The 24461-nt window shown below is 40.6% G+C and overlaps 2 protein-coding genes and 4 non-coding genes across 6 annotated transcripts; 1 reads left to right on the forward strand and 5 right to left on the reverse strand.

The window, feature by feature from the left end:
• The first annotated feature begins 10973 nt into the window (after nt 1–10973).
• LOC115022040 (lactosylceramide 1,3-N-acetyl-beta-D-glucosaminyltransferase A-like) lies at nt 10974–15512 on the forward strand. Its single transcript, XM_029452837.1, has 2 exons — nt 10974–11209; nt 12781–15512. The coding sequence occupies exon 2, from the start codon at nt 13092–13094 to the stop codon at nt 14247–14249; it is 1158 nt and encodes a 385-aa protein (XP_029308697.1). The 5' UTR covers nt 10974–11209; nt 12781–13091; the 3' UTR covers nt 14250–15512.
• A 4148-nt stretch (nt 15513–19660) lies between these two features.
• Nucleotides 19661–24313, reverse strand: eif4a2 (eukaryotic translation initiation factor 4A2). The gene is given in 12 exon segments (XM_029454070.1): nt 19661–20391; nt 20473–20552; nt 20819–20908; nt 21014–21076; nt 21078–21152; nt 21484–21627; nt 21950–22059; nt 22148–22316; nt 22728–22867; nt 23141–23273; nt 23371–23428; nt 24211–24313. Coding segments are annotated over 12 exon segments (1236 nt in total). The 5' UTR covers nt 24240–24313; the 3' UTR covers nt 19661–20246.
• Nucleotides 21248–21432, reverse strand: LOC115023194 (small nucleolar RNA SNORA81). The gene has a single exon (XR_003834006.1). It is a non-coding gene; the product is annotated as a small nucleolar RNA SNORA81 (small nucleolar RNA).
• On the reverse strand, nt 21727–21907 carry LOC115023195 (small nucleolar RNA SNORA81). Its single transcript, XR_003834007.1, has one exon. It is a non-coding gene; the product is annotated as a small nucleolar RNA SNORA81 (small nucleolar RNA).
• Nucleotides 22419–22492, reverse strand: LOC115023196 (small nucleolar RNA SNORD2). Its single transcript, XR_003834008.1, has one exon. It is a non-coding gene; the product is annotated as a small nucleolar RNA SNORD2 (small nucleolar RNA).
• Nucleotides 23023–23097, reverse strand: LOC115023197 (small nucleolar RNA SNORD2). The gene has a single exon (XR_003834009.1). It is a non-coding gene; the product is annotated as a small nucleolar RNA SNORD2 (small nucleolar RNA).
• Nucleotides 24314–24461: the final 148 nt, after the last annotated feature.

Genomic DNA, 24461 nt, shown 5'->3' on the forward strand with positions numbered 1-24461 from the left:
TGCTATGTCGGAGAGCCCTTGAAGGTTTTGTACTTCTCAAAACTTTTGTAATTCTGATTTATTTGTAGCTACGTACACAAAATGAACAAAAAAAATGTTTTAATAAATCTGGATTAAATTGTCAATGTATTATAACACAGAACATGTAAATACCAATTTGCAGATTTCTTTTGTTGTGTTGTCTTTGCCCTCACCTATGTTGTACTCTCTTTCTCTCTCACTCACGTGGTTGCAGTCCGCAGCTTCCTGATCTGACTGTTGTAATATCACTCAGATTTCAAGGTCTAGAATAAAATCTATTTTGATAATATCAACGTGTTTGCTTTTACTTTCCACTTTGCTGCACTAACACCAGTTATTATTTGAAGGAGTGTTTGAACAAGTTTTGGATGGATCGCAATGAAATTTGGTACAGACGTAATGTTCCCTCGAGCAGTGCCAACCTTCTTCCTTAAGAGACCTCTTATCTATCACAACCCTTGACTAATGTTACGTGACATTGTTATAGGTATTTCATATTATATTCATTCATAACATCAAAACTGATTAACTGTACTGTTAACCCAAAAAGTAAAAGGAATAATTGAAGGAAGTTTGTGTAAAACAAGCGATTTTAATGAATTTTGAGCAGGATATTTATTGAAATCCAGAGATATAGGCCAACTGTATATACACTGCTCAAAATAATTAAAGCAACACTTTGAAACACACCAGATCTTAATGGGGAAGAAATAATGCTGGATATCTATACTGATATGGACTGGGTAATGTGTTAGGAACGAAAGGATGCCACATTGTTTGATGGAAATGAAAATGATCAACCTACAGAGGACTGAATTCTGAGACCTCCCGAAAATCAAAGTAAAAAAATGGTGCAGCAGGCTGGTCCATTTTGCTGAAATTCTATTGCAGCAACTCAAAATGGTACTCAGTACTGTGTATTGCCCCCAAGTGCTTGTATGCATGCCTGACAACGTCGGGGCAAACTCCTAATGAGACGACGTATGGTGTCCTGGGTTATCTCCTCCCAGATCTGGACAAGGGCATCACTAAGCTCCTGGACAGTCTGAGCTGCAACCTGGTGGCGTCGGATGGACCGAAACATAATGTTCCAGAGGTGTTCTATTGGATTTAGGTCAGGAGAGTGTGGGGGCCAATCAATGGTATCAATTCCTTCATCCTCCAGGAACTGCCTGCATACTCTCGCCACATGAGGCCGGGCATTGTCGTGCACCGGGTGGAACCCAGGACCCACTGCACCAGCGTAGGGTCTGACAATGGGTCCAAGGATTTCATCATTACCGAGGTGTCACACAAGAAATATCTCATGATGGGTAAAAGCAAAGAGCTCGCTCAAGACCTTTGCAACCTTATTGTTGCACAACATACTGATGGCATTGGTTACAGAAGGATTTCTACATTTCTGAATGTTCCGGTGAGCACTGTTGGGGCCATAACCCGGGAGTGGAAAGAACATAATTTCACCATAAACCAGCAACGACCAGGTGCTCCTTACAAGATTTCTGACAGAGGAGGGAAAATAATTATCAGAAGAGTTGTCCAAGAGCCAAGGAGCACTTGTGGAGAGCTTCAGAAAGACCTGGAATCAGCAGGTACAATTGTTTCAAAGAAAACAATAAGTAATGCACTCAACCGAAAGAAGTGTTATCAGAAGCCCACGGTTCACCACCAACCGCTTGCTGTTTCTAACAGATTCTCCCCACTCAGTGACACACCAGCTGAGAAGCCAACTCTGGTTATCGGTAGCTCAATTTTGAGATACGTTCATTTTGAGACACCAGCGACGACAGTCACGTGCATTCCTGGTGCCAGAGCGGGCGACATAGAAGCACATTTGAAACTGCTGGCTAAGGCTAAACGTAAACACAGTAAGATTGTTATTCACGTCGGCGGTAATGACACGCGATTGCGTCAATCGGAGTGTACTAAAGTCAATGTGGAGTCGGTGTGTACATTTGCCAAAACAATGTCGGACTCCGTAGTTTTCTCTGGTCCTCTGCCAAATCTTTTGAATGATGACATGTTTAGCCGCATGTCATCATTCCGCCGCTGGCTCTCACGGTGGTGTCCAGATAATGATGTGAGCTTCGTAGACAATTGGCAGACTTTCTGGGGAAGACCTGGTCTGATTAGGAGTGACGGCATCCATCCTACTTTGGCTGGAGCAGATCTCATATCCAATAATATTACACAGTCTATTAGTGGACCTAATCCATGACAACCCAGAGTTGAGACCAGGACAAAGAGTTGTAGTCTTACACACTTCTCTGTGCTTCTTTCCGGGCAGTCACCCACTCAAATCCCCATAGTGACTGTGTCTGCCCCACGACCACCGAAACTAATCAAGTCTATGGTTAACAGAAGAGGAGTTATACATGAAAACCTAATTAAAATAAACACCACCGCTGCAAAAGTACAACTAAATCGAAAAATTAAATGTGGGCTCTTAAACATCAGATCTTTATCAACGAAAGCTGGATTGGTAAATGATTTAATATCAGATAATAAGATTGATTTATTTTGTCTCACTGAAACCTGGCTGAGACATGAAGAATATGTCAGTCTAAATGAATCCACTCCACCTGGTCATATTAATACTCACATTCCTCGAGGTACTGGCCGAGGAGGTGGAGTTGCGGCCATATTTGACTCAAACCTCTTGATCAATCCTAAGCCTAAACTAAACTATAACTCTTTTGAAAGCCTTGTTCTTACGCTCTCAAACCCAACATGGAAAACAATAAAGCCAGTTTTATTTGTTACTGTGTACCGCCCTCCTGGTCCGTATTCTGAATTTCTATCTGAATTCTCAGAATTTTTATCAAATTTAGTCCTTAAAACAGATAAAGTAATTATTGTAGGTGACTTTAATATTCATGTGGATGTTGATAGTGACAGCCTTAATAATGCATTTATCTCAATATTAGATTCAATTGGGTTCAGTCAGAATGTACATGAACCAACTCACTGTTTAAACCACACTCTGGACCTTGTTCTGGGATATGGTGTTGAAATTGAAAGTTTATTAGTGTGTCCACATAATCCTCTTTTATCAAACCATTTTTTAATAACTTTTGAAGTCCTGTTACTGGACTACAAGCCAGTAGGCAAAATATCCTACGCTCGATGTTTATCTGAAAGTGCTGTGACTAAATTTAAGGAAATGATTCCATCAGCACTTAATTCAATACCAGGACTCAATATCAATATAACGGAGGACTCCAATGCTAACTTTAGTCCCTCCCAAATTAATCATCTTGTTGATAGCGCTGCAGCCTCACTGCGAATAACACTCGACTCTGTCGCTCCTCTAAAGAAGAAGATCATAAAACAGAAAAAGAAAGCTCCATGGCTTAATTTACAAATCCGCAAACTAAAACAAAAGTCGAGAAATCTTGAAAGTAAATGGCGTTCCACTAAATTGGAAGAATCTCGTTTAGTCTGGTTAGATCATCTTAAAACGTATAAGAAGACTCTCCGTAATGCCAGAGCAGCTTATTACTCTTCCTTAATAGAAGAAAATAAGAACAACCCCAGGTTTCTTTTCAGCACTGTAGCCAGGCTGACAGAGAGCCACAGCTCTACAGCGCCTTCTATTCCTATATCTCTCAGTAGCGACGACTTCATGAGCTTCTTTAACGATAAAATTATAATTATTAGAGACAAAATTAATCTCCTCCTGACCTCAATTGGTAATGACTTAACTTCAACTGTTGGAATTTTAAAAACATCTGTAACTCCTGAAATATATCTAGACTGTTTTACTCCAATCAAACTTAACCAACTAACTTCAACTAACCATCAACCTGTCTTTTAGACCCGATTCCAACTAAACTGTTTAAAGAAGTTTTACCCTTAATTAACACTTCGTTATTAAATATGATCAACCTGTCTCTATTATCTGGCTACGTACCAAAATCCTTTAAAGTAGCTGTAATAAAACCACTTCTTAAAAAGCCTGGTCTTGATCCAGAGGTTTTAGCCAACTATAGGCCGATATCTAATCTTCCCTTTCTCGCTAAGATCCTTGAGAAAGCAGTCGCAAAACAGTTGTGTGACTTTTTACATAATAATAGTTTATTTGAGGTTTTTCAATCTGGATTTAGAGTTCATCATAGCACAGAGACGGCACTGGTGAAAGTTACCAATGACCTTTTATTGGCATCAGACAAAGGACTTGTCTCTGTTCTTGTCTTGTTAGACCTCAGTGCTGCTTTCGACACTGTTGATCATGACATTCTACTACAGAGACTGGAACATTGTGTTGGCATAAAAGGAACCGCACTAAGCTGGTTCAAGTCCTATTTATCTGAGCGATCTCAATTTGTACTTGTTAACGATAAATCCTCCATGACAACCAAAGTCAGTCTTGGAGTTCCGCAGGGTTCTGTACTTGGACCGATTCTATTCACCTTATATATGCTTCCTTTGGGCAATATTATAAGGAACCACTCTATAAACTTTCATTGTTATGCGGATGATACCCAATTATATCTATCAATTAAACCAGATGAAACCAATCAATTGGCTAAACTTCAAGCATGCCTTAAGGACATAAAAACTTGGATGTCTAGCAACTTTTTGATGTTAAACACAGACAAAACTGAAGCTATTATACTTGGCCCTAAACGCCTCCGAAACGCATTTTCTAATGACATAGAAGCTCTGGATGGCATTAACTTGGCCTCCAGCACCACTGTAAGGAATCTTGGCGTCATCTTTGATCAAGATCTGTCGTTTAACTCCCACATAAAACAAATCTCAAGGACTGCCTTCTTTCATCTACGTAACATTGCAAAAATAAGACACATCCTGTCTCAAAATGATGCAGAAAAACTAGTCCATGCATTTGTTACTTCAAGGCTGGATTACTGCAACTCATTGTTATCAGGTTGTCCCAAAAAGTCGCTTAAGACTCTTCAGTTGATCCAAAATGCAGCGGCACGTGTATTGACTAGAACAAGGAAACGGGATCATATTACTCCTGTATTAGCTGCTCTGCACTGGCTCCCGGTAAAATACAGAATAGAATTCAAAATCCTTCTCCTGGCTTACAAATCAATTAATGGTCAGGCTCCAGCATATCTTAAAGATCTCATAGTACCTTATAAACCAACTAGAGCATTATGCGCTCCCAGACTGCAGGGTTACTTGTAGTTCCTAGAGTCTCTAAGAGTACAATGGGAGCCAGAGCCTTCAGCTATCAAGCTCCTCTCCAGTGGAACCAGCTTCCAGTTTGTGTTCGGGAGGCAGACACACTCTCCACATTTAAGAGTAGGCTAAAGACTTTCCTTTTTGATAAAGCTTATAGTTAGGGCTGGCTCAGGTTTGCCCTGGATCAGCCCCTAGTTATGCTGCTATAGGCTTAGACTGCCGGGGGACACCTCCCTGCTCTCTTCCTTCTCTTCCTCTCTCCTCCCCTCCCTCTCTTCTTCTCCCTCTCTATCTGTATGCATTTATGTAAATGTATGTTACTAACTCACCATCCGGGGTATCATCCCCGGAGTGTCTGTCTCTCATGTGGCAGGTTGCCACTGATAAAGTTTACGTCAGGATCATGAATCGTGACAACGCCTGCTGACCTGGTCCTGCTGGACACCGGGAAGCCTTATTGACATTTTCCTGGATTCATCCATACTTTCTATTTCTTTTTTTTCCAACACAACATAATTTCTGTTAAATGTTGTATTTGTACTATGTTGTTTATCCTGTACACACGACATCTATTTCACGTCTGTCCGTCCTGGGAGAGGGATCCCTCCTCAGTTGCTCTCCCTGAGGTTTCTTCCATGTTTCCCCCTTTAATTATGGGGTTTATTTTAGGAAGTTTTTCCTTGTGCGATGCGAGGGTCTAAGGACAGAGGATGTCGTATCCTGTACAGTCTGTAAAGCACACTGAGTAAATGTATAATTTGTGATATTGGGCTATACAAATAAATTTGATTTGATTTGAAATTTGAACCGCCATGGCCTGTCTGCACGCTCACCATGCAAGACTCCAGCTGAAGAAAAAGCATGTTGAAGCTCTTTTAAAGTTTTCTGCACAACATTTAGACAAGCCTGTGAAATACTGGGAGAATATAGTCTGGTCAGATCAGACCAAAATTGAACTCTTTGGATACCATAATACACACCATGTTTGGAGGTCAAATGGCACTGCACATCACCCCAAATACACCATACCAACAGTGAAGTGTGGAGGTGAGAGCATCATGGTGTGGGGATGTTTTTCAGCATACAGCACTGGCAAACTTCATATAATTGAAGGAAAAATGTACCCAGACATTCTTGATATAAATCTGCTGCCATCTACCAGGATGATGAAGATGAAACGAGGATGGACATTTCAACAAAACAATGATCCCAAACACATGGCCAAGGAAACTCTCAATTGGTTTCAGAGAAAGAAAATAAAACTGCTAGAATGGCCCAGCCAATCACCGGACTTGAATCCATTAGAAAATCTATGGAAAGAAGTAAAGATCAGAGTTCATAGAAGTTGTCTTACCCTTTAATAACAAGGCCTCACGACCCCCCATGAAGCTTTGGCGACCCCCACCGAAGTCCCGACCCCAGGTTGAAAACCACAGCCCTAGATGGTGATCCCCTGACAGTCAATCCAGCATCATCTTGAGTTTGACATTTGGTTTTGAGTTAAATGTTTTTGCCAAATATTGGATAGATTGCTGTGAAATTGTAACACTAGGAATCCCTATACTTTTCATCTAGCACCATCATCAGATAAATATTGTTTTATTTGTCCAATAATTTGGTTTATGACAAAATACCTTAAAAATGAAAGACATTCCCATTAGCCTTAGCTTTACTTTGTGTTTAGTGCTGAATGGCACATGTTAGCATTCTTTCTCACACACTGAACTAAGATAGTGAACATGGTAAACATTACTCCTTCTAAACCGCATGTTAGCATTGTGAGCATGTTAGCATTGTCATTGTGAGCATGTTAGCATTGTCATTGTCACCATGTTAGCATTGTCATTGTTACCATGTTAGCATTGTCATTGTCACCATGTTAGCATTGTGAGCATGTTAGCATGGTTATTGTGAGCATGTTAGCATTGTGAGCTTGTTAGCATAGTCATTGTGAACAGGTTAGCATTGGCATTATGAGCATGTTAGCATTGTCAGCATGTTAGCATTGACAATTTAATCCTCCATTTTTCTGTGAATAATATATGTATTGCCTTTGTATCCTGATAGGCTTATATATTCCAAAGACATTTAATTATTTATTCAATTATGTTAAAGATGTCAGTCATATTATCTGTCTCGAGAATCTACCATTACATTTTATTGTTTCCATTCCTCCTGTTACAAATGCAAAAGTTCAGGAGTGCACTGCTACTACTGTTTTGTTTTGTCAGGTTTTTGTGTGCAGCATAATAGACTAAAGGCCCTGTTACACATATCTGTATGGCAGAAACGTATGCTGGCGTACATGAACATTTGTCAGAGTCCAAATACGTCCAACTTTTCATCGGATCGGATCGGAAAAGTGAACGTATACAGATACGCATGTCTAACCTATTGATAGAGCATCACTTACTTATACAAAATGTATCAGACAAATACCCAACGAATGCATAACGTATACAAAATATGGCGTATACAAAATATCGGCAACACGCTGGTGTACGTTGATATAAGGTAAGGCATAAGTAGTATTCGTTAAGAGCTCACTGTGTTACACTGGGGTACGATATTGAACGCTGATGTTTTGAGCATTTTCAAAATTACCGGACGTTTCCAACGTGTGCTTCAAAAGATATGCAGACGTTACACATAAGTTACGTTACGTTTGACATACGTGAATATGGAATACGTACATGAATACTTACCTATGTAAATACAGTACGTGAATACTTACCTATGTAAATACAGTATGTAAATACCTACGTGAATACAGTACGTGAATACGTTAGAGGTACGTTAGATATAGGCTACATCAGCTGACGGTGAACCCTACAGCCAACTTATTGATAATGAGTGGATAACCTATTTGTAACCTATGTTAAGCTTATGCCTGACGGAGGAGTAATTTATTAAATGTGTTTCTACAGTACAGCTAGCGTTCAGCTAGCGTTTTGGGAGCTTATTGGGGTTTGTATATAGTATATAGGGTCACTGTGAGTAGCTCATCCTCACTTCTTCACAGCACGTCTTGATGAATACATCAACAGAGCATTAGAGAGCATGGAGGAGTACATTCTGTTCTCCAGCATCAGCATGACGTGAACCAAATGGCACTTTTCCAGCTCCGTTGTCCAGACGCTCTGATACGTTTTAAATAAGTAAGTGATACGCTATCAATAGGTTTGACATACGTATAATAATTCGTTATGTATTCATTATGTATACGTCAGCTACAACACCGCTGTGGAAAAGTTGGACGTATTTGGACTCTGACAAATCTTGAGCTAATTTTCATATACGCCGGCATGTTTCTGCCATACGGAACTGTGTGACAGGGCCGTTTGTCTGGCGTGTTCGGCGTATCGTCTGCGTCCTTTAAACGATCACAACTTACCCTTAATTTATATCAACTTATTGCCAATATTTCATATGCGCCGACATACGTTTCTGCCATACGGATATGTGTGACAGGGCCTTAAACTACATATGCATTATGTTGTGCATCTCTGTGTTGCATAATGACAATAAATAATCTTTGAAAAAGATATTTGTTTAAAGCTTTTAAAGTGCTATTAAGACTTAAATTAACTGAAGAATTATGAGAGTATTTATCAATATAATCGTTCTTTGTAACTATGTGTGTGAGGAAGGGATGTATAGGGCGAATCATAACAGCAACTAATAATTATTTCCACGTGCATCATGTTAATATTGTATTGACATAACCGATAAATAAATCTTCAATTGTGCAAAACACAGTATGATCCACTGAAAGCAAGTTCTGTAAGCATGAGTGTATTTCTGTGACAACATACCTCATCTTCTTTCCCCTTTCCTTGAAAAATCCCATGATGCATTAGTCATGTGCTCAGCAAGACCTGACTGTCTTGTACTGTAGTCTCCTACATCTGTGACCTCCTGACAAGCATTTCTCCTAAACAGGTCACTTAGTATATTTTTAGATATCCATCTACTACACCAGTCACTAAGCTCTCAGGTGAAACTCAGCAGCTGTGTTGAATGAGGTTTGACAGTTTGGAGGCTGCTCGTTTGTCTCTGTCTGCACTGAATGGAAAACAAGTAGAGATGAACCACTACAAAATGTTCACACTTGTTTACCTCAACACTGACTAATCTATAACCACATTAAGGCTTGCAAATGCCTTAACGGGGTTGTCCTAGTCACGTTATGGTCAAAAACAAGTGTGTGGGCAATGGCGAGTGGAACTGTCAGCAGATGTTGTATCACCAGGATACATCATCTGGGAACCATGAATGTCTTTACCACATTTTGAGCCAATTCATCTGGTCAACATATCCTCATATGGTATCTCATGAAAAGTTATTTTGTGATTTTACGTGTGTTTTCCTACATAGCCCCAGCAGCACAGAACCTGTTTAGCCAACAAAACTACTTGGTAAGGTTTAGGAAAAGACCATGGTTTGGGTTAGGACCATGGTTTTGTTGTTTGTGTCACACGGGACATGAAAAACAATCTCTTGGGTGAAAGTCCTGTGTTTCTTGACCCACTTATTTAGTTTAATTAAGGGATTAGTTGCTCTTTATACTACATCGCTTGCCCTAGCTCATGACTATGTGGGTTAAATACAAATTGATTACTTGGGTTATATACGAATTCTAGTGCATTACTTTTCGTAGTAACAGTGTATGAAAACAGCATGATCTGGTATATTGAGGTATTTTATCGGACAAGTGAAAACTTTTCACCTGGTGGAAGAGAAAAGTCAGACGATGTCTGCATCAAATTTCATGGAAATCAATTTCAATTAGTGTTTGAGACTCCACAAAAAAAACTAAATGTGAATTTTTATAGTGGCGCTCGATGAAAAGTCAGGGGATCACCATCATCATTGAGATTCATCCTCTGGGGACCTTGAATGTCAGTACAACATTTCACGGCACTCAATCATGTGGTTGCTGGTTACTTCCGAGTCTGGACCAAAACCAGCATACTCCGGGTCTGAAGAGTGAGGCTTTAAACCTACATTCTGTCTAATATCCAGCAGGGGGCGACTCCACTGGCTGCATAAGGAAGACTGATTGTATAGAAGTCTGTGAGAAAATGACCTGACTTCTCACTTGATTTATTACTTAGTAAACATTGTAAACATGAGTTTATGGTCTCTTGTTTCAAGTGTTCTTCAACACATGATGTTCATTTTGTAAATGATGATCCCATTTAAAGTAAAAGAGACGATAAAGAAGTGTATGCTTTAGGGCGCGGCTACCTTGTGTTGACAGGTCACTAGCAGTGTTGTCCGTGTTTTTATCTTAGAACTTTAACCCTTTCACAGTCAGTATGTTTTCAGCTTATGAAAGTTAAATGTAACATTTTTGATCACCTTAAAATGTCTTGTTACAAGTGTACAACCGAACTCACTGGCAGCGAAAATGCCAAACTCAAGGCTTCAACACAGTATTCCATAAACCAACTAGTGACGTCATGGTGGACTACGTCCACTTCTTTTATACAGTCTTTGGTTCTTTCTTTAAAAGTTAAAAACAAATCAAGGAAAATTCTTTCTGTGTTTTCCTTTCCGGAGGAATATGCTGTGAGCAAAGGTGAAGACTTTGAGCTCAAGTCAGATATTCCTCCCTCCTTTTGGTCGTCACCCAGGCAGAGCACAAAGATGAAGCATGAAGGGCAGGCCTTCCTCTCATCATTTCCTCTCCCTCATTCTACATCCACCCACACAGACTGCAGACCACCCCCACGCTGAAAGAGGAAAGGTAGGGTGGGAGGGGATAGAGAAGAACCAAGGCAACTGGCACATTAACAAGTAACTTACAGTCTACACACACAGAGGGCAGAGGGAGGATCAGAAAACACAGTTATTCTCACACCGGAGGGTCGAACATTTAACGAGGGATTGCTGGCTGCTTATGACGAGCCTTGTCATCTGAAGGAAAGTAAACTTAAAGCAGAGCAGAGGATCTGTGCAGCAGAGAAGAAGACTCAGTGGGGAAACGACACTGTTGCTTGGATTCACACACATCTTCTTCTTTTTGCCGGTGAGTGTTGGAGTGATCAGTTTGAGTGATGGTATGATTTTCTCGTCCCTCCCTCCCCTCTGTGTGTTTCAAATCTATTTATACAAATGGTGACTTTGGAAATATGCTAGTGGGGTGTTTCACTTTCACAGTGCTTGTTTTAGATGCAGCTGAGACAGAGGGGTGAGGATCAACACTTGTATTTTTGATCGGTGTCGTACAGTGAGTGACAGCACAACAAACTTTTAACACTACGTGAAAGTGGCAAAACCTTCAGTCAATGATCTAAACAGCATTGATTATAAGGAGGTGCTTCTAAACATTGTGCACTGAAGCCATCATGAGAATCACACAATCAAATATTAATCATCTCAGGAAAACTTTTAGTATACAGACTAGCACATAATACATTATGTAGAATGTACAGTGCTTAAAGCATTAAAAAGGTTCAACAGCAACTTGTTTTTTCCAGAAACGATGTCTCTGTTACTAGCTCAGGACAATCTTCCACTGTAACTATAGAGGGAAATAGTCGCTAAGAAAATAGTCTACATGTTCTGTGGAAAATCTAGGTTCTCTAGAATGCTTTTTTAAATGATTTTAATTTTAGCATTGTGCAGGCAGAAACCTCAGAGGCAAACTTCTCAAAACCTGCACATAAGGGGAAATTGAGAAAATGTATTTTTTTGTTACAATGTGGGTGAATCAACTCTTTAAAGAAAAGGTTGCTGTGACACCCATGACTCCTCCCTTATACTGTGTATGTCACAGTCCAGCAGGTATGTGCTTATCTCCAAATGAACCATACAAAGTGTCACTTTCTGTCAAATCATTAACAAGAGCAGGAATTTGTATCTGATAAACCTTTAAGAAAGATAGGCGGTATGTGGCAGAGCCTCGAAAAGTGTACCTATAAGAATTGTGTTTAATAACAGTTAAGCAGAGTTGAGGCAGAGTTTCTCATTATCAGGCAGAGAGAAAAGAGCCATTCTGAGCCAGTGACCCCATTAGGCGAAGGCCATCCAATGATGTTTAAAAAGCTCTCGGGGTGCGGTGGGAGTCCCAGCCCCCTGGCCCATCATGAACCCCCCTCGTTTGTAGCACAGGTCCGGCCGGAAGCAGGCTATTCTCGTCCCGCATTGTGCAGCCAAACTATTCTGACGCTGTCCATTGTGTACGAATGCTTTCCATGACTCTCAGCGATTTTAGTGGGCCTGCACCTTAAATCCCTCCATTATGGACCGGCTTGCATTGCCACATTTGCTGCGTTGGCTTTTGTATTCAGTCGACCCGTCCCTTTCACCCCGTCCCGCTAACTTTTTACTTTTCAGCTAACGTTACTCCTCCATCAGCGGGTGTAGCCAAATTCTGACCCAAAAGGGCTACATGGTTGTTATGGCCAAAATAATTCACGATAACGATATTACCGCGATAGCTATAGAAAATTTGAAGGGAAACATTGGCCAGTCACGCACTGACAAATCATGGTATTTTTACATTTTCACTTCTGCCTTCTGAAAGGAAGCAGAGAAACAATAGTATTAGTTTTCATCGAACTCTGTCACTACAGTAAGAGTGCTCTCTCTTCTCAGTCCTATAGGACGACAGCTTCATGGGTGGAAGATGAATCTCCAGCTGTCGGGCGACTGTGCGTGTGATTCTGCTGCCATTGAGGAAGTTTCCCAGAAGACCCAGTGACTCCCGCCTGTCGCCTATGCCTCCTGCTGAATGTGGAAAGCCTAGGATGGAAGACCCACCAAGTGCTGCTCGTAGGCACTGGAACAACGCTCTCGACCTCCACAACCATCTCGCCTCCACCCTTGCACACACAAGCACAACCAGCTGCTTCGCTGCCATCACCAACCAGACGGGGACCACCGCCACCGGGTGACAAGAATCCAGGATGTTTGTGAACTTCCGCCGGATACGAAGGTGCCAGTATGTGCAGCTGATGACCACTTGCCTGGTGCTGTCGGTGGTGATGGTTTGCTGGGAGCAGTTGGACAAAAGTGTTGTCAGCCACGTCAAGTCCTACTCCTACCGCTACCTCGTCAACAGCTTCACCTACATCAACAAGAGCCTCACCATCCCACGTGAGCAGGCCAGAAGCTTTAGCAACTTCCGCTACCTGCTGAACCACCCGGATAAATGCGCCGGCAAGGACGTCCTCCTCCTCCTCTTTGTGAAAACATCCCCAGAGAACATTGAGAGGCGGAACGCCATCAGATCCACGTGGGGTAATGAGACCTACATCCAGAACGCTCTGGGAGTGACGGTGAAAGTGGTGTTCGCCTTGGGGGCACCTCAGGCCAGGAAGGAGGAGCCGTCATGGACCAAGAGATTTCATCTTCAGGAGCAGCTCATCCACGAGGACCGTCTCCACGGTGATTTGATCCAACAAGACTTCTTAGACTCGTTCCACAACTTGACTCTTAAGCTGATCCTGCAGTTCCACTGGACGCACAGCCACTGCGCACACGCCCGCTTCCTCATGACCGCTGACGACGACATCTTCGTCCACATACCCAACCTGGTGAGCTACCTAAGGGACGTGAGCAGCAGAAGTGTCACAGACTTTTGGGTTGGTCGAGTGCACAGGGGGGCGCCGCCAATCCGCAGCAAAGACAGCAAGTACTTCGTGCCCTACGAGATGTATCAGTGGTTGTCGTACCCTGACTACACAGCTGGGGCCGGGTATGTCGTGTCCAGCGACGTAGCGGACAAAATCTACCAAGCCACGCTGACCCTTAACGCCTCTCTTTACATAGACGATGTGTTCATGGGCATCTGCGGCATCACTGTCGGCGTATCACCACAGGAGCACGTCTATTTCTCAGGTGAGGGCAAAGCGCCCTACCACCTGTGTATCTATGACCAGATGATAACCTCGCACGGTCACGTGGAGGATATCTACGACCTGTGGAAGACGGCGACCGACCCGCAGGTGAAGCAGAAGACCTCTGGACTCGTAGGGAGGCTGTACTGCGCAGCCGTGAAACTGGCTCTCCTTTGTAAACCATATTATTTTAACACCTACCCGTGCAAAGCTGCCTTTTTGTAGTATTACGTCAGGTTTGTGTGTGCGAGACAGAGTGAGGGAGTGTGTCATAGGTCACAATGAAAGGAGGATCATAGTTGCGAATATTACCTCAGTCCTTTTAGTTGGACACCCATGTGAAAACACTGGAGCATGTGTTGTGTGTTTCCGGAGGCAAAGAGAGACTTATGTTTGTTACTGTTCAGTGTGAGATCACCAACACGTCAATGACAGCTAGTTTATTACTGTAATAACACTGGCTTTGCATTGACAGCAGAATGTGTTAAAAACAGCTCCTAAAAAGATGGTGTCTATTGTCATGTAGTCCCAACTCAAACCCACCGTGCTCAGAAATAGGATTTTAATAAAGACTATATTAAGTATGATAAGGAAAAATGCCACAACTTTTGTTCTCATTGGTCCAAAGTTTTGAATTTGTATGGACATACTTTGGGCAAATATCTAACAGTACAACTTTGACATTTTTAGATCACATGAGAAATCACACACAGGGTTTTTGAAGAAATTAGAAAAAACACAGACATTGTGTTTATTAAATGTATTCTATACGATTCTTTTTTTCTTTTATGGATTTTGTTCATATTTTGAGTTTTGATATCTTTGGGCACATGGGACTTCTGTTTTTTCTATTTGTTTTTTTCTATTTAGGAACAAACAGTAGTCCCATGTGACCAAAGAGTAAATATAGTATGATAAGAAAAAGTCACTTCTCAGCCAAACGGTTTGACGGCTTCAAAGATTTCCTCAGATTTGTGCTTATGCAAGCCCAGAAAGCACTGTATTAAATGTATTTAATGCGGGCACAAATGGGTTAACTAATTTATTTTCCATCTCAGCCAGTTGGAGAGCGTAGTTCCTTCTTGTCTTGGTTTTATTTTGCTACTAATGTGACACACAAAAGGGCTGCCAAAAAACTAATCTTGACACAAGGCATTGACTTAGAACATACCTTCTCAGTAAAATGCAAAAGTAACACATTTTTGGTGTTCCTGATGTGTAATAAAAAGAAGCGGTAGGTCAGTGACGTGTCAAATCTAAAAATATCTACACGTCATGAAGTGCAAAATTCCTCACAGTGAAGTAGAATAGATGTGTAACTGAGAAGACTTTACAAACAGTTCCTGTGCTGGAAATAATGATGATGTGACGATGAGCAAGAAAGCGTGTACTCCAAATTAAATATTTTCTTGTTATAAGATTATTTTGTTTTATTAAATTTGGGAAAAAGGTTTTTTAATGAAATAAAATCTCCCAAGTGAAAGTGTTTTTTTGACTGTGCAACTCTTTTCACAGTTTCATTATTACTTGAAGGGCACATTTTAGGAACATCAGAGCCAATAATGTTTTCTGAGGCGAACAGTTCACAGTTCAAGCTTTTCTTTCCAATGACGTGTTTCGCAGTCACTGCAGATGAAAACTTAATACACAAACACACACATAGTGTCAATATTATCATGGTGTATCTAAAAAATGCTTATCCAAAATGTCAAGAAATTACTAAAAAGATAAATAACTATTAACAAAGTCATCTTTGAAAATACTTTTTTCAATAAGGGGTAAAAAATAATAAAACCAGTAAGCCTCTGTTACACAATAACACAAACTAACTAACTACAGTAACTCACGTGTTCTGGGAAGTAAAATGACTGTTTTTGTCGATGTAGTGTGATGGCTTTGGTTAGAGCTTAAATAACGGTTTCAGTCTGACTGCAAGGTAGAGCGCTGAAAATATTCTAAATATATAATACACTTAAATTGATATAGATTGTTTTAGGTGGGCCTTTCTCTTAGGTGGCTAAAATAAGTTTTGCTGCTGCCCCTGTCCACAGCAATATATTGCTTTACTGAAGTGCGAACTATCCCTTTAACAGCCCTAACTTCTGACCCACAAACAGCCTGTGTTCACAGTCATAGCTGTGGTCTGGTTTCTACACAGAGCGGGTGGAGGTGCTACACAAGCCTCATTAGAGTGCAAGTGCAAACGTCTAGCATCAAAGTGCTCAACAATTTACTACCAAAACACATCTTTATGGTGAAGGAATGGACTTTGCCTCGGCATGTGTGCTGGAATACTGCCCCTCCCCCCCCCAATCTGACATTTGATACGTAGAGCCAAAAATACCCCTGGCATCAGCCACAAAGTCATCAGCGTCCTCAGGGTGTTTTGATCCACGGAGGCATCTGGCACATTGCTAACAGTAATAACTCGGGCTGGTCCTGTGTCAGCGTTCAATGTCGTAAACCTTCACAGAAAACAAGTGGTTGTCATTTTTCAGCTGTGTGACAGATTGACCACAATGACTATTTTAGACAGAATTAAGATTTTGACACTCACACATCACCTAATTACTTTTTGTGTTCGTCTGCACTTCGTTCCGTACAGTATTGTATATCTAATTCCTGCTGCAGCAACAGCCAGGTTTCCTCTCTGGGAATATTGAATGTTTGGTCTCCTCTCAGTGAATCTCCATTTTTCACTAAGTAATCACCGATTACATCACCGATTACATCACTAAGTAAACGTGTCAGTGTCCCTCACTTCTCCTCAACTTGCTGTGAATTGTCGACATGTTTATTTATCCTGAAATGTGATGTTGCCTGGATTAGCTGTTCTCCAAACAGCTGCTCTGTTTCCAAGGCAACGCATAAAGCAGAATAATTCACACAAAGGCTTTAGACGGGCCTAAAACACAACCAGCTGCCTGCATCTGTTAGGATATCGACATACAGATGATTCATAAGCAATTCTGTTAAATCTCATAATGTCATGTATTATAATATTTGAGCAGTTTAGTCTGATTTCCCTCGGAGATAGAAACTGATTTGTTATTTTTAGTTTGACTAAAGTGATCATGAGAGAGCTGGCCTATGAGGAGTCAGATGCTGACTTTAGTCTTCAGAACAATGAAGCTCGTCTTTAGTCACTTCCCAAGAGGTGGCTTTCGAAAAATAATTGTGCTGACGACGTTGACGTGCTAAATATAATTGTAGAATGCACCAGCTGAGCCCCATGGGCACGCTACAGCTATAGCTTATTAAAAAGAAAAATTTCAAAGAGATCCGCATCTCAGAATACGAAGTTAACATAATTTATATGGCAAGGCGCAAAGATTCATATGAAAATAGGTAGATTCGAGTGAATTAAAAAGGAATTGTTTGACATTATTGTACACTTGTTTGTTTTCTCGTCAAGAGTTAGATGAGAAAATTGATAACACTCTCAGACATGTACGCTAAATATGAAGCTACAGCCAGAAGATGGTTCGCTTAGCTTAGCATAATCACTGGAAAAAGCTAGCCTGGCTCTGTCGGACAACGAAAAATGGATTAAACATAAATCCTAATGTCAAACTGGTAGGCAGAGTTTCGTTGTTTTTCACAAGTGGAGAGAGCCATGCTAGCATGTCGCATGTCAAGTCAGTATGCTAAGCTAAGCTAACCAGATAAGCAGAAAGAAGTTGACAGACAGATTCCCCTCCATCGTGTCAGGATTTGGTGTTTAAAGTTTGTTAAACTCTAAGAATGCGAAACAATGCAGCGTTTCTTCAGGCTTGAAGAATATATATTCAAAATAACAAATACAACAATGTATTCCAAAAGTCCTACAGGCTCCAAACATATGTCTTAAAATAAAGATTCTTACACCACATAGATGTATTTCCTATGTTAATGAGACCTTTTGTTTACATTGGAATTATCACATCAGTAGACTGATACAGGACATAGAAGATAATATATATAATATCTATATATAATATAATATTCATTCTTATCTGCAATTCTGATGCAGAGACTCCATTAAATTGTTCAGCCTTCCACCCGACCCTACACCTCAATCTCACAGTTACCCTTGAGTGATGGCATCACAGCGATGAAGCCAATTTATGATGTAAGACCAACGTGACGAATATGTTGCTGATATTTGTTAATCATCAACAGACACTTACTGGTTGAACAGTTTGCAGTTTGCATTCTAACTTATGTTCTTTAAAACATTAGTAAAGACTTAGTACCTTGAAGAAATAACATGTCATTCCTGTCAACATTGTGAAAGATATTCATAAATCAGTTTTTATTTGTAATCTTTGGTTGAATAAACATTTACTACCATGAATGCTGCGTGTATTGACGCAACTATGGATGAGTAACATAAGATCTCGGTAACACTATCTATATAATGCATTATAAACATACATATGTGTTATAATCTTCTTATAGCACTGTATAATTATAGCTGTTAGCACTAGTAAATGTTCATAATGCTTTATAACATTAATCCTAAATCATATGACTCATAAGGTCAAGTATCATAATACTTCATAATTGCTGGTCACTCAGACTTTGTGTGCAAGGATCAGTGTCATGTAATTCCCATAGTTGCAACACATTCTAATCTTTTTATAATACATTATCAGTTATTTATCATTATGTCATGATACTCTTAGTCATTGGGTGCTTAAAGCAAAATAATAATTTTACAACAGTGTGTTTTTGCATAGATATATTCTTTTCATTATATATTAAAGCAAAAATAATGAGCACTTAGTGTAACTAAAAATATTAAGCAATTATAAGTGATTATAATGCAATATAAAAACACTAATGTATAACAACTTGGGAATTATGTCAGTGAGCGACCAGCAATAATAAAGTATTGAGATACTTATAATATATAATGTCATTATAACTTGGTTTAATGCTTTAGGATTATTGTTATAAAGCATTATGTATATTTCTGAGGTCTTATAACTAGAATTATATGGCCATATAAGATTATAACACAAGCATGTTTATAATGCATAATAGAGCATCATAGAAAGTGATCTCAAACTGAATGTAGTGCGTTGAGACTGACGAGTGGATGGATGGCAGTGAAACCTGCAGGTGGAGGACCAGGTAGTCTTTCTGGATCATCTCTGGAAACACAGATTCGAAGGCCCAGCTGACACACACTGAACAGTAAAGGCAAAATATTGTGCTATAATGCTTGACATTCACAAAGGGAACAAATAAAGGACTAAAAATGTGGACTCTTGGTTCTTGGGGCATTGTATCATCAGTGGGTTAACTACACGTGAAAGAAGCCTTATGTTTCTCGAGGGAGCTGCGTGAAATCAGTTTGAGGATAGGGAGGGACCTCACTGCCAGAGGGCCACTTTGCATTCTCCAACAAGTTTGTGTCATGGTTTTAAAGTATGTTTTAAAACACTAAAGAAAATATCTCTAAACCAGCCAAAATATTCTTGGGTGTTTTTACCAGTTTACAAGTAGGTGGTGCCGTTTATCAAGTCTTTACAGCAGTGATTCTACCTGCTGCTTCAACAAGGCCATGTTAAAGTAGTGTTGGAACCCGAACACAAACCTTCTCTAAAGAGGTAAATCATTCTAGTACTCCTTAACAGAAGACACAAATGTACTTACAGCCATTTTAGTTTATTAAGATATTTAAACAACTCTGGGAGGAAGAAATCTGAAAAACAGCCAAGCAATATACTCTAAAGGGTAAAACTACATGTCTGCATAATATTGCCAGTGAATTCAATAGCAAGGAAGGTACATTTAAAAACATTTACTAACTAATAAAAGTGAATCTACAATACGACACAAGTGCCTCTATTAGGCAGTCCCACATTACACCGTACATATGTTAGCATAACATAATTTGCAGACTTTATACAGCACTTATACCTTTTAGTCCACAAGTAAATTACTAAACGGTGGAGAACATCACCAGATACACACAGATTACATGGAAAGAAATATCTAATAAGAACCTTTAAGATTACAGACTCCATGGCTTTGTAGCTCCAACCAGTCACCTGTCGAGGTTAGAATCTACAACTGTCCGAGAGGGACCACCATAGAAGTCACCTCTCGCTTTTAACACATACCAAAATTCAGATCCAAGGTTTAGCATTGAGAAGTTTTCCCCTCGAATAATATAAGCACAATGCAAGTGGACGATCGCTATCACTGCGTTTTAAAAAATAATCTCAGTGCTCAAATCAGGTCGGCCACATTCATGGGCATCTCCTCCACAGTAGTATTGTAAAACGTCTCAATATCTCGAAGAATCCTCTTGTCTTCCTCAGTGACGAAGTTGATAGCAACTCCTTTTCTGCCAAAACGGCCACCACGACCAATTCTGGAGAGAGTAAAGAGAGACCATGTTAGACTGACGGGAGGCTGAGGAGCACAGACTGGTGCAATATACGATGCAATTTACCTATGAATGTAGTTCTCTCGGTTTGTAGGAAGGTCATAGTTAATGACCAAGGAAACCTGCTGGACGTCAATTCCACGAGCCTGAGAAGAAAAAAAGGCATTTGGAAATGATATTATACTCCGAGTAAGTGAGAGACAGAGGGCTAAAAACATTGTGCATATAAATGTCGCTCGTACATAAGTAACAAATTCTACATAAGAACACATTGTGGAGAACGAGCCCTAATCTCCCAAAAGCTTTGACTGCTTGGCCATTTTAGGACGGTTGCAGGATTTAGAGACATTTGGGGTTTGAATTTTTAAAAACATTTCTTGTAAATCATCCATCACATTAGACTCATACTAACCAGAAGATCAGTAGTGATCAACACTCGGCTCGAGCCAGATCTGAACTCCCTCATAATCACATCACGCTCCTTTTGATCCATATCACCATGCTGTAAATAAAGACTTACGTTACGTGAATGTGCAGCATTAATATTGATGAGCCTTGACAAGCAAAACAAGTGTGTTGATCTACAGAGTTTTAGAACAAAGCCTACCAGAGCAGAGACTGTGAAGTCTCGAGCGTGCATCTTCTCAGTCAACCAGTCCACTTTTCTCCTCGGTGTTGAGAAAAATGACAGCCTGGGTGATTGTCAGCGTTTCATACAGATCACACAGGGTGTCCAGCTTCCACTCCTGGAGACGGCCATGAAAAACAAGTCATACATTGTTCAGTTGACAAGTCATAATGCAAGCCTGCTTATTTAACTTTTTTTTTTTACGCGCAGCCAATATGTAACACAGGATCTTGAGACAAAGGACACTGGACATTTAGAAAGAGGTCCCCCCCGAGCCTCATTTCTGATACTGTGTCTTTCATTTCCTTCCCTGGTGTACCCATGCTTACACGGCCACATGAGCTAAACCTGTGAGGCTTGGCTCCTGCAGTTTTAGCAGGGTGCTTTAGAGAGAAGGGACATTTGACATGGCCAACAGTGAGAAGCCCGTTTCAGATAAGTAAACCCACCTCTCGCTCCACATTTATGTAGAATTGCTTGATCCCCTCAAGGGTAAGCTCTTCTTTCTTCACCAAGATGCGGATGGGTTCTCGCATAAACTTCTTGGTCACCTCCAACACCTCTGCTGGCATGGTTGCCGAGAGCAAGACCACCTGTAGAGGATGCATAACATGTTACCAAACGATCCAAGAGACCACGTCTAGTAGAAACTTGGTGGAATATTAAAAAATAAAACATTTAAATGAAGACACAAGTGTGGCACTGCACCTTGAGACAGAGGCCAATGAACATTAAGAAAGAGGTTCGACTACATCTCATTTTCAGTACAGTGACTAATGATCTCCTTCCACGCAATACTCTGCTAGCATTATTGCACGAAACAGATTAATCTGAATCACACAATTATAGCAGTGTTCTGTTAATGCAGAAGGGGTCCATATTTTAAAGTGTGATTGAATAAAAAAAGATTCTTACTTGAATGTTTGTGCTCTGCTTCTGAAAGATCTCATAGATCTGATCTTTGAACCCTCGGCTCAACATCTCATCAGCTTCATCCAGAACAAACATCTTTATGCATTTTGCCGCTGTGCAGAAACATGTAGTTAGAAGTCAAGTTTGTATTTATGAAAACTTATGAGAACGCTTTGCTGATCAGGAGCATGTCTTACTTACACAGATGGCCCCTGTTAAGCATGTCGTACACTCGACCGGGTGTGCCCACTACTATGTGAGGGGACTCAGCCTGGAGCTTCTGTATCTCACTGCGGAGATCAGTCCCTCCGATGCATGCATGACAGGCTGCCCCCATGTAGTCACCTAGAGCCAGAATGACCTTTTGGATCTAATCAGGGGAGAAAGGAGCAAAACCAAAAAGCCAAATTTCAGGATTTGTACACAATGGCATGAAATGACATTTGACAAGTGTGTGGAAAAACTGTTTAAAAAGTGATCAGTAAAATAAAAGAAGTCTCCATTATAAGAGTCAGTCCCGAAAGATGGTAAAACATCATTTCACCCAGTTTTCCACAGCAACATGTGAATATTTAATCCACAATCAATTCAAAATGCAGCTAGACAGATGCAGCCATGGACAGACACTACACCAATCTTAAAATACTATGCTTCACACTTTCACAATTGTTTTAAGTTTTGAAAAAAAAAAAGGGTACCTTAGTAATTGAATCAGTGTCCTCAATGTGCAGTCTAGGTCTGAGATACTGTGGAGGTCACTGTGACCTCAGAAACAGCATACCTGCTGAGCCAGCTCTCTGGTGGGAGCCAACACTAGAGCCTGAGTCTCCTTCAGCTCAATGTCCAGTTGCTGCAAGATAGAGATGGCAAACGTGGCCGTCTTGCCCGTGCCCGACTGGGCCTGGGCAATGACATCATAGCCTAATGGCAAGGGGACAATTATTTACAGTAAGAAAACATTTAAGAGTGCAAGTTCAACTTTATAGACAAGAAATCTGACATGTTAAGTCAGATTCTCTTCCTACAGTTGAGACATGTTTAAATCTCTGCAGAGTTATGCAAAAGGTAGCCGTATTGAGTGATCAGTAAGGTAAAAAAGATATCACCATGATTTGGTAAGTCCCGAAAGATGGTAAAGCATCATTTCACTCAAACATAACCAATCCACATGCCAGTTAAATATAGTTTATGTACCTTTGATACAAGGCATGATTGCCCTTTGTTGAATGGCAGATGGCTTTTCAAAACCATATGCATATATCCCCCTGAGAAGAGCCTCCTTCAGGTTCATATCATCAAAGTTGTCTGTAATCTCGTTCCAGTTGCTCTGAAGTAAAGATAGTTTTGTAAGTACACCAATTCCATGCTAAAGTTGCATTTTCAGCTTTGAGGGGAGAGCTAACGTCAGTTTATCACGTGCTTACCTCGATGACACCATCAGGCTCCATTCCATCGGGCCCCCCATGGTCTCTATCTTTTGAGCTTTGTGAGAAAGAAAGACATACCATAGTTAACATTAAGTCAACGTACCATCTTAACAAATGAGTAAGAGTCTTATAGATACAATACTAAAAAGCCTGGCAACTACAACGTACCATTCCTACCACGTGTCAAGACGCTAGATATGTAAAAACGGCCTTTTCGTGTTCATTTAAAGTGATTAACACGTAAAAACTGCGTCAGGTTTAAAAGAGATACTGGGTTACGCCCCAAGTATCCGACGAGAGCCCAGGGCCTCGCTGCGTCCACGTGAGCAGGGCGAAAATACCTGCGCCTCCGAAATATACCCCATATGTAAGCCTGGAAACATGTCAGGCCGACTCACATGTCCATTACGATGCATATCAAGTAGAGTAACAAAAGCGTTAACCAATATGTCAGACAATTGGGCCTGTGGTGCCAACGGTGGCTTCTGCTACCCGACAACTAGGCCGAGCTGTAACCTGGGCCGTCGGTTCCCTGACTGCAAACCACCAGCCACGACAGGGAACAGTTGATTATAAAGACTACAGCCCGGTTCTCAAGAGTTTCACATTAGCCATACGAAAGATCCAACTGACACACGTGATGCAAATGGCATGGCCATTTGGAAATGCAGTGTAGCTGCTAACCGTTAGCAAGCCCATCACTCTCACGGCGGTTGGGGCCTAACTAACTAGATAATAAGTAATTTGACATTTTACAGAGAAAACACCACCGTGGTACGCTTAAGTTAACATAGACATCGAATGCTGTTTTTAAAAAGGGACCACATGTAAATGTACCTGTTGTAATCAGCAGAATCGCTAGACATGATCCGTTCACAACTTCAGCATGCGACTGAAAAGATCGCTCATGGCGATGCCAACTGGTTTTATGCAGCCGGACTATTTTCACTGATTAATTTTAAATGCTCAGTTTAGTTGACAATTCACTCTCAGTTGATCAACTAAATGTTTGGATCACAATAAATTGTATTCACCATCTGCTGTATACATTGTTATATATTAATAACCGATAGAAATGTTAAAAATAA

This window comes from Cottoperca gobio, chromosome 17, assembly GCF_900634415.1.
Source record: "Cottoperca gobio chromosome 17, fCotGob3.1, whole genome shotgun sequence".
Taxonomy (NCBI): domain Eukaryota; kingdom Metazoa; phylum Chordata; class Actinopteri; order Perciformes; family Bovichtidae; genus Cottoperca; species Cottoperca gobio.